This window comes from Lactuca sativa, chromosome 2 (assembly GCF_002870075.4).
Source record: "Lactuca sativa cultivar Salinas chromosome 2, Lsat_Salinas_v11, whole genome shotgun sequence".
Classification (NCBI taxonomy): Eukaryota; Viridiplantae; Streptophyta; class Magnoliopsida; order Asterales; family Asteraceae; genus Lactuca; species Lactuca sativa.
The window spans coordinates 115,601,301-115,617,155 of record NC_056624.2 but is presented as its reverse complement, the minus strand read 5'-3'; the positions used below and the strand labels follow the sequence as shown (position 1 = coordinate 115,617,155).

The 15,855-nt window shown below is 31.7% G+C and overlaps 1 protein-coding gene and 1 long non-coding RNA gene across 2 annotated transcripts; one reads left to right on the top strand and one right to left on the bottom strand.

Annotated features, from left to right (window-relative positions):
* Window positions 1-2,026: 2,026 nt before the first annotated feature.
* LOC128132042 (uncharacterized) lies at window positions 2,027-3,076 on the bottom strand. The gene is made up of 2 exons (XR_008229971.1): window positions 2,701-3,076; window positions 2,027-2,618 (listed from the first exon to the last, which is right to left on the bottom strand). It is a non-coding gene; the product is annotated as an uncharacterized LOC128132042 (long non-coding RNA).
* Window positions 3,077-8,233: 5,157 nt separating this feature from the next.
* Window positions 8,234-9,060, top strand: LOC111884574 (kirola). The gene is made up of 2 exons (XM_023880881.2): window positions 8,234-8,489; window positions 8,590-9,060. Exons 1-2 carry the CDS (start codon window positions 8,249-8,251, stop codon window positions 8,862-8,864), a joined length of 516 nt encoding a protein of 171 aa, XP_023736649.2. The 5' UTR covers window positions 8,234-8,248; the 3' UTR covers window positions 8,865-9,060.
* Window positions 9,061-15,855: the final 6,795 nt, after the last annotated feature.

Here is a 15,855-nt window from a genome sequence, read left to right as displayed (position 1 = left end):
ACACTACTTATGAACTCACCAACTTTATTGTTGACACTTTTTCTTTGAAATAACTTGTATTCTCAGGAAAACACTAAACTAGCTAGCAACTACCTTTGAAGACTAATGCGCTGGCATTAGTAACATATTTTGTATCACAATATTGTATTTGATATTCAAACATGTGACACACACGATCATGTAAACTTTTCAAATATATTATATTATGGTGGTGTGTACTTTCTTTACTATTCAATTGTTTTGACACTGAATATGACGTCCTCTGCCCCCGAATGTTTTCGCCGTTCAGGTTTGGGGTGTGACAGTATAAGTGTGTGACTAAGTGTCTTAATGGAAATTGAAGTCGTGGAGTTGTCGGAGCAGCAGTCAGACTGTTCCCGATCAACATTCCAACAGTCAGCCTTATGAGGTGAGTTTTCCTTCCAGTAGGAATGGGTCTACAGCCACAATGTCGGCCCATTTAGATAGCAGTAGTTTCGGACTACGGCCCGATGTCGGGGTGGTCCCGAGAAGTAGTTCAGTATGCTTGAGGTCTTTGTGATTCAGGCATGTCTATGTGTTATGTGTTCCGGACTGCGGTCTGATGCAGTATACAGTATATGTGTTATTGTGATACGCTATGATTATGTTATGCTATGGTCAGTCAGTTCCGGACTTCGGTCCGATGCAGAGGACGAGGCCCTAGTCAGTTCCAGACTTCGGTCCGATACAGAAGGCGAGGCTCTAGTCAGTTCTGGACTTTGATCCGATGCAGTGGGAAAGGCCCTAGTTAGTTCCGGACATTGGTCTGATGTAGAGGGTGAAGCCCTAGTCAGTTCCATAATTCAGTCCGATGCAGAGGGTGAGACCTTAGTTAGTTCCGGACTTCAGTCTGATGCAGTGGACAAGGCCCAATATGTGCTTTATATGTTATTGTATGGTATGTGGTAGTTTGGGGGGAGCTCACTAAGCTTCGTGCTTACAGTTTTAGTTTTGGTTTCAGGTACTTCAGCTAGCAAGGGGAAGGGCTCGGGATGATGGCATGGCACCCACCACAGTTTTAGCCTGGGAGTTAGACTCTAATATTTTGACATGTTTTGACATGAGACATATTTTATGACATTTTGAGCCACACGATTTATGGTTTTATTATATGATACTCTGATATTATGGGTTTAGTAATGTTTTCAAACGAAATTTTTGGCTTGTATTTTTGGGATGTTTCATATAGGCTTAGGTTATTCTATCCAAAGTAATTATTATGTTATTTTATGTACAAATGTGGGCCAATCAAATTTACTTATATTAAGAAAGTGATTAATATATATTATTGAATAAAATATAATTGAAAAATATCATCTTAATTAATTACAAGGGTAATTTAGGCAATTAATATAGATTTAATAAAGGAAAACTGCATTTTTTAAGGGATCATAGATTCTATTAATTTTAAAAATCCGATTTTACGAATTATAATTGTTTTAATTCGGACATTCTGACAGAATATGTTTATGAGTATATTCAAAAATAAAAATATTCTTGAACCATAAATAATAAAAATATTCTTGAACCTATTTCTTGATTATGAATTTAAAAACTTCTTGTAGAATAACAAATTCTTGAACAATCAATTGAAGAATAAAAACAATAATTACATTATTTCTTATAAAATACAGGTAACAATTGTTAAGAATTACATTTATTGTTAAAGAATAAAACTAAAAAACTTTCAAAACGGGAAAGAAAACATCAAAATCTAACAACGACTAATACATTCGAAAAGAATAATGTGGTTCGTTCTTCAAGCATCAACTTCTATGATTCCAACAGAATTAGAATTCGTGATTCCATTCCAACAGAATTGGAATTCGTGATTCCATTCCAATCGAATTGGAATGTCACCAATATCGTCCATTGAATCATCTACATAAACATACTTGATAGCTTTTCAGAATTCAACTGTGTCAAGATCATGCACTATTCACATAAATGAAGTGTTAAATCAGGAAAAAAAAACATAAATTAAAATATGAATCAATTCATAAAATGCAGCGAAAAAACTGCTCATTCTAATATGTATATTAGTCTTACATAAAATTAAACCACTAAAGGATGTCATCTATGAATTAGAAATTAAAAAATCAAATCCCTAGCTTTCAACAATTAAACCAAAACCAAAGCTATACACAAAAAACTTAAACCCAATCACACACAAAGGAAATATTAAAACCACACACAAAAAGAAAAAAAATCGAATCACTTCTGTGTTTCTTCTTCTTCTTCTACGTTTTTATTCAAACGATCAAACCAAACACAAATTCTTCCCTTTGATTTCTATCAAACATTCAAACATAAACAAAAAGGGAAAATAACATGTTAACGAACGGAAGCAACACCCCATCCTTCCCTCTCCCCCTATTGAACATTGAAACCAAACACACCAAAAAAAACCTTATTGATCACTATCAAGCATCAAACAAAAAAATAAATGAATCAAAAGGATTACTTGTTGTTGCTTCATCCTTACCCTTCAATCCAACTATTTCCTAATTCCTTCATGTTTATTTCTGATCGAACCAGGAGAAGAGGAGCAAAGAACAGCCCCACCAAATCCTCGATCTGAAAACCCTTGAATCTACCTGAATTGTTATGGACTACATGTAAACAATCGTAATTCACAGAAAGGAATCACGATTTTTGTTGGGAAAGCGAAACCCTTACCTGCATAAGTTGACGGATGCGAAGGCATGAATGGAGAAGTTGTCGGGGGTAGCGGCGAAGCCAGTGATGGAGACGGTGCAAGTTAGAGGGTGGCGAAGACCAGAATTTGGAGATGGAGGAGAAACGAGTGGGAATGAGAAAGAATGAAGGGCGGAAGATGTGTTTTTTAGAGCAATAAATGGCGTGAAGTCTTGAATCTCCTTCCCTTTTCGCCCATCGCACCAACATTTTCGGCTTGGACTGCCACCAAACATCTTCCAGGGGTTGCTGTTACTTCGATCGAACCAACTCTCGCACCCATCACTTTTTCTTACATGGAAATCTCAATCGACAAAAGAAAGGATGGATGAAGACGATGACCTGCTGTATATAAAAAAAAAAATTAGGTTAAAAGTGAATGTTAGCGTGATTAGAGGGACTATTTTGTGGAAGCTATTTATCAAATTACTAAAATACCCTTGTTTATTTATTTAATTAATTAAATTTTTATTTAATTTTGATTTGCCCATATTTATACATATAATAACACAATAATTAGTTAGAATAACTGAACCTCTCTCTCTCTCTCTCTCTATATATATATATATATATATATATATATATATATATGTATATATATATATATACACACACACACTATCTCGATCATATGGTGTGTGTCTATATATATATATATATATATATATATATATATATATATATATATATATATATATATATATATATATATATAAAGATCATTAACGGTCCATTGTTTTTTACTGCACGGGGCAAAACAAAAAAATTATGCCCTTATATATATATATATATATATATATATATATATATATATATATATATATATATATATATATATATATATATGCATAATTTTTTTGTTTTTACCCGTGCAGTAAAAAACAATGGACCGTTAATGATCATTGTCGATATCATTATTGTATGGATGAAACAAATCAAAAGAATCTATTTTTTAATTAAATAGAGTACTAGAAAAGAAAATGAAATTGAAAGAAATGTGAATTGTTCAAAGAATTTGTTGTGTTTTGTAGGTGAAATTGAGATAAATATTGTGTATTTTATATTAGATATAAATAGGTAAAAAATGTGACCGCTCCTAAGCAATTTCAATCGTTTCCTCCTATTATCATCATAACATCTATTACCGTGCCTAAAAACGCCACTCGGGCCATGTAGCAAGTGTTTTAACGCCGCGTTTAGCTTGCCCCATCGGAAAAACGGGGTGTGCATTGCCCGCTCCGACCCGTCTTAATAATTTGCAATATAGGTAAAATTAACAGTACAATGCTCTTACAATAAATAAGTATTCGAAATAAGTATGACATGTTACTACTATGGTTATAGTAAAGTACGTTGTTGATGCAAGTTGTTATTGTGTCAGTTTTTTCTAAACTAAAACAACTATGAACAATTGCTTTTTGCGAATAAATAAATGGATGCAAGTCGCAGTGGTTATAATATCATAAATTTCTTTTATATATGGTGGCAAGTGTGAAGGAGGATTAATTGGGTGAAAACTACAATAAACGTGTTTATGCGAAGATTGGTTATTTTTTCGAATAAATAAATGAATGCAAGTGGTAATGGTTATAATATCATAAATTTCTTTTAAATATGGTAGCAAGTCTGAAGGAGGATTAATTGGGTGAAAACTGCAATAAACGTGTTTATGCGAAGATGGTTATTTTAATGAATAATATAAGAAATCATGATCAATGATACTAGAAAAACTATCATGATAAAATATGGATGATTTGGTGTTAATGCTAATTTTAACGACAAGAAATGTTTGAAATATGGCCAGTTTAATTTTGAATTTCTTTTAGTTACAACCATTTGGTCATTATTAATGATGAAAACTATAGATATACTCTTGTAAATTGTTGTCGTCAATTATGAGAATTTAAAAAAAAAAAAAAAAAAAAAAAAAAAAAAAAAAAAAAAAATAGCCTTTATAGACTAATTAAGTTTTTTTTTTAATTATTATTATTATGAAAATAACGATCATTTATGTAAAAAAACATATGTAAATTTATCAAAATATTTTGTAGTCTATATTTTCAAAGAGTTAAGATTTGTTGGGTAAATAAATTAACATCTAAAAAATATGTAAATTTAATATATTGAATACTAAATATCACAACAACAAAAAAAAAGGCACCTTTAACCACGACAAATAACATCGCAAATGATGCTTAAAATCGTCACTACTAACTCGTAGCTAATACTCAAAAGTCGTTGCAATTAGTGTCGTCTTTAATAAATGTCTTCGCTAAAAGGCCCACACGCCGCTATTAGTGTCGTCTCTATTAATTTTCTGGCCACCGGTTGGAGTTTTTTTTGGCAAAGCTTTCCAGAAGCAGACATATTTGCAATTGGTGTTTGTCATCGTAAAAGTTGTGACACTAATTCTTTTTTATTTTTATACAATTTATATATGATATTAGTTTATATATTATAAAATGCATATTTTATAAAAATATAGGGATCATAATCTACAAATCTGCATTATATAAAACATCAAATAACATAAAACAATAAATATCACATTACATAAAACATCAAATATACCACATTACATAAACAATCTAATAAACAAGAAATACTAATCAATCTCATCCATAAATTATCTAATAAATCAAAAATACGATCATCCAATACAAAAAACAAGAATTACTTAGTGTCTTCGTTTTTCCTATCATTATTTTCCTTGGTGTTGTTGCCCATATTGTTGACTTGGTTCTTAGACAAGCGGATAATATCTCCAATTGTCGTTACAAACGTCGTGTTTTCGAGAAAAGTTAACATCCACATCCTAAAAATTAAGTATACAAATTAAAATATCAAACTAAAAAAACAATTTATTATTACACTACAATTAAGTCACAAGCACATTAAGTCATTAAGAATTTTAGAAACTACCTAAATCAACAAATGCATTAAATTTCTAACAATTTAACAAACTATCAAACAATCAAATCAATTAACTCTTTAACAATTTACGAGAGGGGAGGAAAGTTGCGTAGGAAATGGCTCGTCTGAGATGAAGGAGGAAAAAAAGGGGCTTACTTTTTAGCGGTGATGTCAGGGTAATAACGGCGGCAAATTAGAGGGAGACTTACACGCCTACTACCCTGATTATTAGCCGTTTGATCAGGGAAAAAAAACGTAGTGCCACAATTTCGTTCAATGTGATCGCCATCATTAACGGCGATAGGGCGTCGCAATTAACGCCGCCTCTATTGCCTGCGACGAGATTAAACCCTAACCGATGGATCATTTTGAAGATGTACGGTCACAATACTATTTCGTGTGGTGCACACAGATCGCCGGTGGGAGCCCATTAGCGACGCCTCCTTTAGCGAGGACGTCCTCTTTTGGCGTCCACGATAAGAGAGTTTGTTTGTTGTTGTCACTAAAAGAGCGCAACGTCGCTAAAGGTAGCATCGGTAATGGACTTATTTCTTGTTGTGTATAGATTTTAAAACATGTTTTATCAAATTAAATTTAACAAAAAAAAATAAAGAATGCAAATTCACTTCTAATACGCAAATAATTAAAGATATATTTTAACATGTCTCAAAAGATACTATTTATTTAAAAAAAAGCATAAAAGGAAAACAATTAATTGCATGTCAAAGCTATATATATATATATATATATATATATATATATATATATATATATATATATATATATATATATATATATATATATATATATATATATATATATATATATATATATATATATATATATATATATATATATATATATATATATATCAGTGGCAGTGTAGATAGGAGTAGACCCCACATGTATTTCTTATTTAAATTTTGTGTTTTAACAAGATAATCAAAACAATATATATATATATATATATATATATATATATATATATATATATATATATATATATATATATATATATATATATATATATTGTTTTGATTATCTTGTTAAAACACAAAATTTAAATAAGAAATACATGTGGGGTCTACTCCTATCTACACCCCCACTTATTTTTACCATCTACATCTTTCCATCTTCTTTAAACTTAAGAATGCTAAGAATTACCAAAATCACCGCCGCCGGAAACCACTTCCAAGCCGCCGCCACCATTTGATGGAAACCTCTCCAAAACCGCTAACCATGCCTCACCCCTTTTATATTTTGTTTAAGCCTCTCTAAAGCCACTATCAAGCTTCTACAGAGCATCGATCTGCATTCTAGAGCCAACATCGACCGTCGACATCTTCTACCACTTCTCTACTTCGTCAGAACCCACTCTAAAGCCACATTCGATTTCGATCTACACTCCAAAGCCACAATATTTCTCTGAAATGACCAATGTTTGGTTTAAAAAGACAAAACACAAATTAGAAACAACCACCGTGTCTCTCTCTCTTTCTCTCTCTCTCTCTCTCTCTCTCTCTCTCTCTCTATATATATATATATATATATATATATATATATATATATATATATATATATATATATATATATATATATATATATATATATATATATATATATATATATATATATATATATATATATATATATATATATATATATATCTGTGTGTGTGTGTGTGCACTTTCTCATAGTCTCGATGAAATCCCCGCTCACTACTAATTGGAACATTAACGAGAAGGGTTGACTAAAAACCGATGACATGAGAGCACCATGACTGGCTTCAAACGTGACCTGCTCCATTATTCCTTTCAGATGGCGTTTCATCATATGAAAGTTTTGGGGTTTAAACATTTTGATTTCAATTTGAATTTTGATTTATGGGTTTCATCTGATTTTGATCTCTAATTTCTTTTTCGAGTTTAATGCATTTGTTGCTTACTTAGGCATAGATTTTAAAAGTACAATAGATGAAGGAGGTCTCCTTGGATCTATGGTTTTTTGTTGTGTAATTTGTTTATCAGATCTATGGTTTTTCATCTATGGTTTTTCGTTGTGTAATTTATTTATCGGATCTATGGTTTTTTTTCTGCAATCTAGTTTGGATCTATGGTATTTGTTTTGTTTATAAGATTCTTATTTGTAACGGTGGTAGTGACCGGAGGTTCGTGGCAATGTTGGTTAGAAGTAGTTTCCTAGTGTAATGACCGGAGGTTAGTGGCAATGGTGGCCAGAAATGGCTTTCCGTTGACCGAAGCTAAGGAGGGAGGAGGGATAGGAGTAGGGATGGATCACATTTTAATTTATTTTATTGTTAAAATAAATAATAAACTAATTATTAAATAAGAATTTAATTTAAAAAGAAATAGATCGGGTAAAGTAGGCCTTTTATGTATGGGAGTGACTAAATACACAACAAAACATATAATAAGGACGTTTGGAGTTAACAAGAAAAGGTAGGGATTAAACATGCAAATTATCCAAATCTTAGAGTCTAATTTAACCCTATATTAAATTATTAGTAAATGAAGTTTGCAATATTGAAAATATTTATATTGTTTATTTTCATGGAAGTTAGAAATAAACTATGGACCACAACACTCTATAAAGCTAGATGGAGCTCAAATCATTTTCCTCATTGTCTTTGTATGATTCATTTTTAAGGGCAATGGCTCTAAGTGGTATCTTGGTTAAGAAAATTCCCATCAAATCAGATGGGAACGTGTTCTATGACATTTTAACGTACAGCCCATATAATGTATGTGAAATTTGCCCTGATTGCATGAACGGTGTTGATCTGGAAGATGGTGAATGGGGTGTTATTGGATGCGTCATTGTTGTTTCCTTTATACATGGTTAGTTCGTTTTTTATGTCAAATTTACAACAAACGTAACATTTTGGTTATATTATACTCGAACTGATTATGATGTATTTCATATCACATCACATGGTAGATGGAAAGACACATGTGGTTAAAGAAGTGCTTCAAACAATCGACAAGGAGAAAAAGTCTGTGAGCTACAACGTGATAGGTGGTGATATTATGGATGCTTTCAAGACCTTTTTGATCACGGTTGATGTTGACACAAGTGAAGAAGAGAGTTTTGTGACTTTGACTTTCCAGTACGAGAAGCTAGATGAAAATCTAGATGCCGCTGAAAGTTTGATGGATTTTTGCGTTAAGGTCATCGCAGATATGGAGAACTATTACCTTGCGAAGTCCATTTAAAATTGATCTATGTGCGCAGTTTATTACAAATGAAGTTCTTTGGATTATTTGAGTTTGTTTCACTATATGTGCTATTATTACATATCAATTTCCATTACGTTTGCATGAGATTGATGTGTATTGTATAATATCATTGAATTCCCGGTATTCTATCATATATTTGTTGCCCAGTTAAATAAAATTTCAATTGATAATTTGGTGGTATGTTATTATATTCTACGGCCAAAATAACAAATGATGAAGGTACTTTTTACAGCTTTCAAATAATTCTTTATATGTACTTAGCGAAAATAGGAAAAAATCACATAAATGACCATACTTAAGAAAAACCTTTAAAAAGGTAACCCCTATTTTATTTGTATAACAAAGTAGTCTTTTATTATGTATCCATGATCCATGATCTTGACTTATCGAACTATTTATGAATTTCCCGGTGCTAAATAAACCTCCAATGATGAGAGATTTAGATGTGGATGTGTATCCATGATCATTGCGGAATATAAAAAGAAGTCTCCATCTATTTGAACTTATTTCCTTCTTGAAAATTTTATTTCGATTATGGATCATCTAAACTCTCTCTGAAAGTAAAATTATATTAATAACTACTTAGACCATTTTTAAAAATCAATGCAATATATAATTACCCAATGGATACAAGCCATGTACGGTTTATTATTTAATATTTTTTTAGGAAGAATGACTTATTGGCTTTTTCCGGTTTCTGGGTAATCCAGGTTTGGGTCCATCGGGTTCGGGTAACCGGGTCTAAAAACCAGAACCGGTGTTTGGAACCGAAATCTCTTTTAGGGTCGGAGCCGGTTTTTGTAAAACGTTTAAAAGATACATATCTCATTCGTTTCAACTTCGATTGACATGCAGTTTTTCCAGCATCTAGTTTAGAGTTTGTATATTACTTTAGACTATTAATTTTCCATTTTTAGTTTTATATTCATTGACTTACAGTCCCCCAAAGTTGACATATCAAAGCTGGAAGTTTTTAGTTTTTAAGTTTTTTTTGTATTCGGCAAAAGCTTTAAAACATGTATATCTAATTCGTTTGAAGTCGGATTGACATGTCGTTTTTTCCAATTTATAGTTTAGAGTTTGTACATGAGTTTAGACTATAATTTTGTCATTTTTAGTTTAATATTCAATGATTTATAGTCCTCCGAAGTCGGGATATCAAAGCTGAAAATTTTCAACTTTTCAGCTATTTGTTTTTGTATTTTGTATTTTGTATTCTGTGAAAATATTAACACGCACATATCTCATTCGTTTAAAGTCGGATTGGCATGCGGTTTTTTCTAGAGTGTATTTTAGAGTGTGTACATGATTTTAGACTATAATGTTGTTAATTTTGGTTCCATATTCAATGAGTTATAATCCCCAAAGTCGGGATATCAACATGAAAATTTTCAAAATTCAACCCACTAACTAGTAAGTAATTACCAAAAAATTTTGGTTTTTCCGGGTTTTCTGGTTTTAAACCTACTTTATCCGGTTCCAACCTATCCACATTGATGTTTCCGGGTTTCCTGGTTCTAGACCCACTTTACCCGGAACCGAACCGGAACCCGTTTCTATAAACCAGTCTAGTTTCTGGTTCTACAAAATCTCGTTACTGGTTCCGAGTTTTCCAGGTCCGGGTCTATCCATTCCGAGTTTGGACCCACTTTCATCCCTACTTAGAAGGGAAACATAGTTTAGGTTGTGTTCTCGTTTAGTCATCGAAGTTATTTTTTGTTCGCATATTACCATTGAACCTGTTTAGACTGCTCACATAACATCCGTATGACTGGTTGGTACAGGTAACATAGTTTAGGTTTTGTTCACATTTAGCCCCTTAAGTTTTTTTTGGTCTACATATTAGCAGTGAAGTTTTTTGGATTGTTCATGTTACATCCTTATGAACTTTTTTGGATTTTTCATATTACATCATTATGAACTTGTTTGGATAGTTGACATTATATCCCTTATGACCTAGCAGCTTCGGTCGTCTTCTATGTTGCCATTGAACCGTTTTTCAACTAGCTCGTATGAGAGGTGTTTCAGTTTGTGTTCGGACCTACTCAATCGTCATCTTCTTTAAATTGTCATAACACATTTGTTTGAAGTCGTATTGTCATAATTTCTTTCAACACATAGTTTTCTATGTGTAATTCATTTTAGACTATATAAACATCTTATTTAGTTACATGTTGATTGAGTTACGGGTCCCGAAACATAGAGTATCAAAGCTAAAATTATTTTATTTCAACATTGAATTTATTGTTTGTACTTCATTTAGACTATATAAACATCTTATTTCTTTATATGTTGGGTTATTTTTTATTGGTTGATATGGTATTGCTCTAATCATTTAGCCTTAAATCATTAACTAGTTGTACCAATTGCATAATAACATAACATGTGCCGGTTCCAACCAGGTATTGAACTAAAAACGACACCGACACTGAAACCGGTGTAGTCTAACCTGTCCAGTTATCAATTATCATTATTAGTCTAAACTGCTTCTAGTTCCAAACCGGGTCGGTCTAGTTCGGATTGGTTGCTCATCCTAGTTCCAACTAACCACCAATGGCTTAATCAGCCTCAATCTGACAAACTACCTAGGACCATGCATGCTCATCAAACAACAAGATCGGTCATAAAAATATCAAACCATTTATCTAGTGATGTGAATAAACTATTGCAGAAAGGGTTAATGACTTATAAAATAACATAATTTAAGTTCACGTTTGGTGACTTATATTTTTTGTCCATATATTATCGTTGAACTTGTATTGTTCACATTACATCCTTATGAGCGGTTAAAACCTACATTAACCGATCATAAGAATATAATATGAACAATCCAAACAGCTTAATGGTAATATATGGACAAAAAATAACTTCAATGACCAAATGTAGACACAACCTAAACTTTGTTACCCTTCTATGTCATTATCCCTATTTTTTTTAATGTATTTGCCACCCTTGAATTTTTTTTATAGTTGATAAATATTAAAAAAAAAAAAAAAAAAAAAAAAAAAAAAAAAAAAAAAAAAATAGTAAAACTCGATCATATGGACGACCTACACCTAACAACCCCGTAACGAATCAAGTGGAAGGTAAATCGTAAAGATTTACGAAATCACATACACAACATGGAACTTTTATATGTCTTGTTCTATAGTATGAAAAAAGTTATTTTATAAATAAGTAAGAGATGCCCTTGATGTGTTATCTAATGGCAAATAGGGATTTTATAACTTCTACCGGAATATTTTGTATTTTGCAACGCTTCAATATTTTGGCAATCGATGAATATAGAATTTTAAAATGCAAGTTTTCGTGATTTTGCTTTGAAATTATGCAACAAAATGCTTTAAATTATGTCAAAAACACCGTAGATGTGTTATCTAGTCTAAAATTATGACTTATATTGAATTATTTATGAATTTCATAGTGCTAAATAAACCTCCAATGACAGGAGATTTATATGTGGGTATGTGGATGTATATATACATTTCAAAATTAAGTCCAAAACTTCGGAAATTAAAATCACGAAAAAACTGCAAATTTAGTCATTGTGATTTGCAAAAAAATTTGGATATGGTCCAAAAAGTTTTCGACTTGCATGGAAGGTCCAGAATCAAAGTTTTTCTGTGTTTTTAATCCAAAAGAACTTGAAATGACGGTTATACCCTTTTACTTTCTTTTTTATTTTTTTAAAAAATTTTTAAATACTATTTTAATTTAAAAAAAAGGAAAAGAAAATAACTCTCTCTCTCTCTCTCTCTCTCTCTCTCTCTCTCTCTCTCTCTCTCTCTCTCTCTCTCTCTCTCTCTCTCTCTCTCTCTCTCTCTCTCTCTCTCTCTCTCTCTCTCTCTCGCAAAGTGAAAGGGGACATGCTTCTTAGTTCTTCATTCATCCTCCATCTTCTTCAACGAATTCACACATGTATCTTCATATTTCCTTCTTAACAAACATCTTTTGAATCGATTAATAAGAATCGATTTCTGATGCGAACCCTAAACCTAAAATCGATCTATGTATATATACGACTAACTATATGAAATCCTTTTCATATCTTCATCTCAAACCAAAATTATACAGATATGTATAGCGATGATGTATTTAAATCGAATTTCTTTTTGATCCGGAAAAAGAAAAGGGTGATCAATATGTATGAACAACAATAAGAATGAAGACAAAAAAATACATTAAATCTAGAAATCGACATCAATCCACATTCAACGAATTCACACATATATGGGTTGCTCCGATGAATGATTTAAGGATAGTTTGATGGGCGGTTGATGCTCCTCCACCACCAGGATCACCGAAGCTTGGATCTGAAGTTGTTGATGTGTCGTCGGTGGTGCTCGTCGATTCTCTGAAGGTTGGAGATCCATAGTGTATGTTCACTAGTAAGGACAACGTGTCTAGGTGCCTTAAATCGCTTGATGGACAGATCTAAACCAGAAAGCCCTAAAGGAAGAACGATGAAGACGACCCGATTCATTATAGATCAAAGGTTGGTGGCGTCGGATGCTAGGATTTTTCCAACAAACATAACATATCTTCACCCACCTTCACCATGAACACAAATTGCAGGTGGAGAAGACCCAATTCATCGGTTCTTCACTTTTCTTGGAGAATAAACATTGTTATTGGATCTGCGTGGAGGGGAAAGAAAGGGGGCACATCTTGGTTCTTAAAAACTTCAAATCAATATCAATTCTGAGATTGAAAAACAATCACATTCATGTTTTCCCTTTTTCTTTTCCTGATTGTCAAGTTGAATACAGAAGGGGAAAAAGATGTTGAAGAAGGGAAACAAAGAACGACAAAACCATGGTGCAGAGAGAGAGAGAGAGAGAGAGAGAGAGAGTTGGGGATAATTAGTTTCTTTTCTTTTTATTTGTAAATTAAAATTGTATTTGAAAAATTAAAAAAAAATATATATATAAAAAAGACATTAAAAGGGTATAACCGTTATTTCAAGTTTTTTTGGACAAAAAACTCAGAAAAACCTTGATTTTGGACCTTCCATGCAAGTCGAAAACTTTTTGGACCCTATCCAAAGTTTTTTGCAAACCACAAGGAATAAAATTGCAGTTTTGTCTAAAATCATTTTGATATTTTTATATAGTTAATATCTCGTCTCACTTTCAAAATTTACATTTTGACTTAGATTTTAAATTTTATTGCAAATTTGGCTCAAACTTTACATTTTTTTTACCTACATTTCAAAATTTTGTTACGAATTCATTCTAAATTTAGTTTTTTTTTTCAAAATTTTGGTTAGAATATATTTTCTTATTAAATAAAGTCATATTTATACAATAAAAAGATATTTTCACATTAAAAGAATCTTTTTTTTTCTATCTAAAAACATTTTTTTTATGCAAAATACATATATAAATACATTTTTTTAAAATACTTTTGTATGCAAAATACTTATTTTATAAGAACAATGTTTTTTATTTTAAATACCTATTTATAAAAATGTATTTATGTCAAAAATGCGTGAAATACATTTATGTAAAATATGTTATTAAAGATCATTTTTCTTAAAAGTCATTATAAAATGATATGTGGTAATCACATTTCACATGTCATCATATAGGGTCACACATTATAGCAAGTAACTACTTATTGATTATTTATTAGAGTAATTTGATTATTAGTAACTATAGTCAACACTTATATATAATTGGAAAAAAAATTATGAAAATAATATTTTACCGACATATTGAAAATTATTGTTTCTAGAAAGTAATAATAAAAGAAAACAAAAACTAGTTATATTCATAAAGTATGAATATATATATATATATATATATATATATATATATATATATATATATATATATATATATATATATATATATATATATATATATATATATATATATATATATATATATATGTTGTATACAAATAAAATGGACACTTTGAGTAACCATTTAGGTAATGTACCCAAAATTATAAGCGAAAAATTTTCTTTTAATCGATCAAAACAACAATTAATTCAATTTGAAAACCCATCACATTATAAAAATATATCAATCATGCGGAACACTGGTGGATGCGGTAGAATCATGCCGAGCTCTTTCCATTGGAATCAGAAGTACCTGAAACCAAAAACACAAAACCTTAACCACAAAACTTGGTGAGATTCCCCAAAATACCTCATACAATACACACAAATCAGCTCGAAGTTGTACAGGTGTATTTCACCCCCGAGTCTATTTTAACTCAATTGGTATTTTTCAATCGAACGGGTCTATTTCAGCCCGGGTCTATTTCACCCCCGAGTCTATTTTAAGTCAATTGATGTTTTTCAACTGAACGAGTCTATTTCAGCTCCGAGTCTGTTCACCCTACATACAAATAACATACATACGTATCAGTAAGAGTCACAAATACATCAAATACATAATAAACGAGTCTATATCACTCTCGAGTCTATTACCCCCTACACATAAGCATATAATCATATCAGCAAGAGTCACAAAGACTACTAGCATCCTACACACATAATCAACGTGGTTAGAATTGGTGCCTTCGACCCACGAGTACAATGAAGAGACTCACCCCAATCGATCAACAAATATCACTCATACTCGGGATGCTTGCGTTGAAGTCTCTCCCACTAAACATATCCAAAACAAGCCCTAACTAGCAATCGGGATAAATCCCCAACTCAACAAGTCCAAACACAACAATAAACCCTCCTTGGGAAAGAAGACCATTTTACCCTTCCAATTCCTCAACCCCTAACTATTGACCAAAAGTCAAACTGGCCAAAAGTCAACGGTTAACCCTTGTTCATTTATGCGCTACGCACATGTTACTCTACGTAGGGCATAAAGTTTAATCTAGAAAAGCCAGTTAAAATTGTGTTACATTGGGCACAGCTTAGATTACGCCCAACGTATTGAGCTGATAAGTTCTTTTCATTTCAAGCTCTTAATCTGTAAAGACAAGTCATAAAATGCTC

Bases quoted from the DNA above. Each gene is read 5' to 3' on its own strand.
- LOC111884574 (XM_023880881.2), top strand. From the start codon at position 8,249: ATGGAGCTCAAATCATTTTCCTCATTGTCTTTGTATGATTCATTTTTA. The intron at 8,490-8,589 runs GTTAGTTCGTTT...ATCACATGGTAG, and splicing joins TGTTGTTTCCTTTATACATG to ATGGAAAGACACATGTGGTT.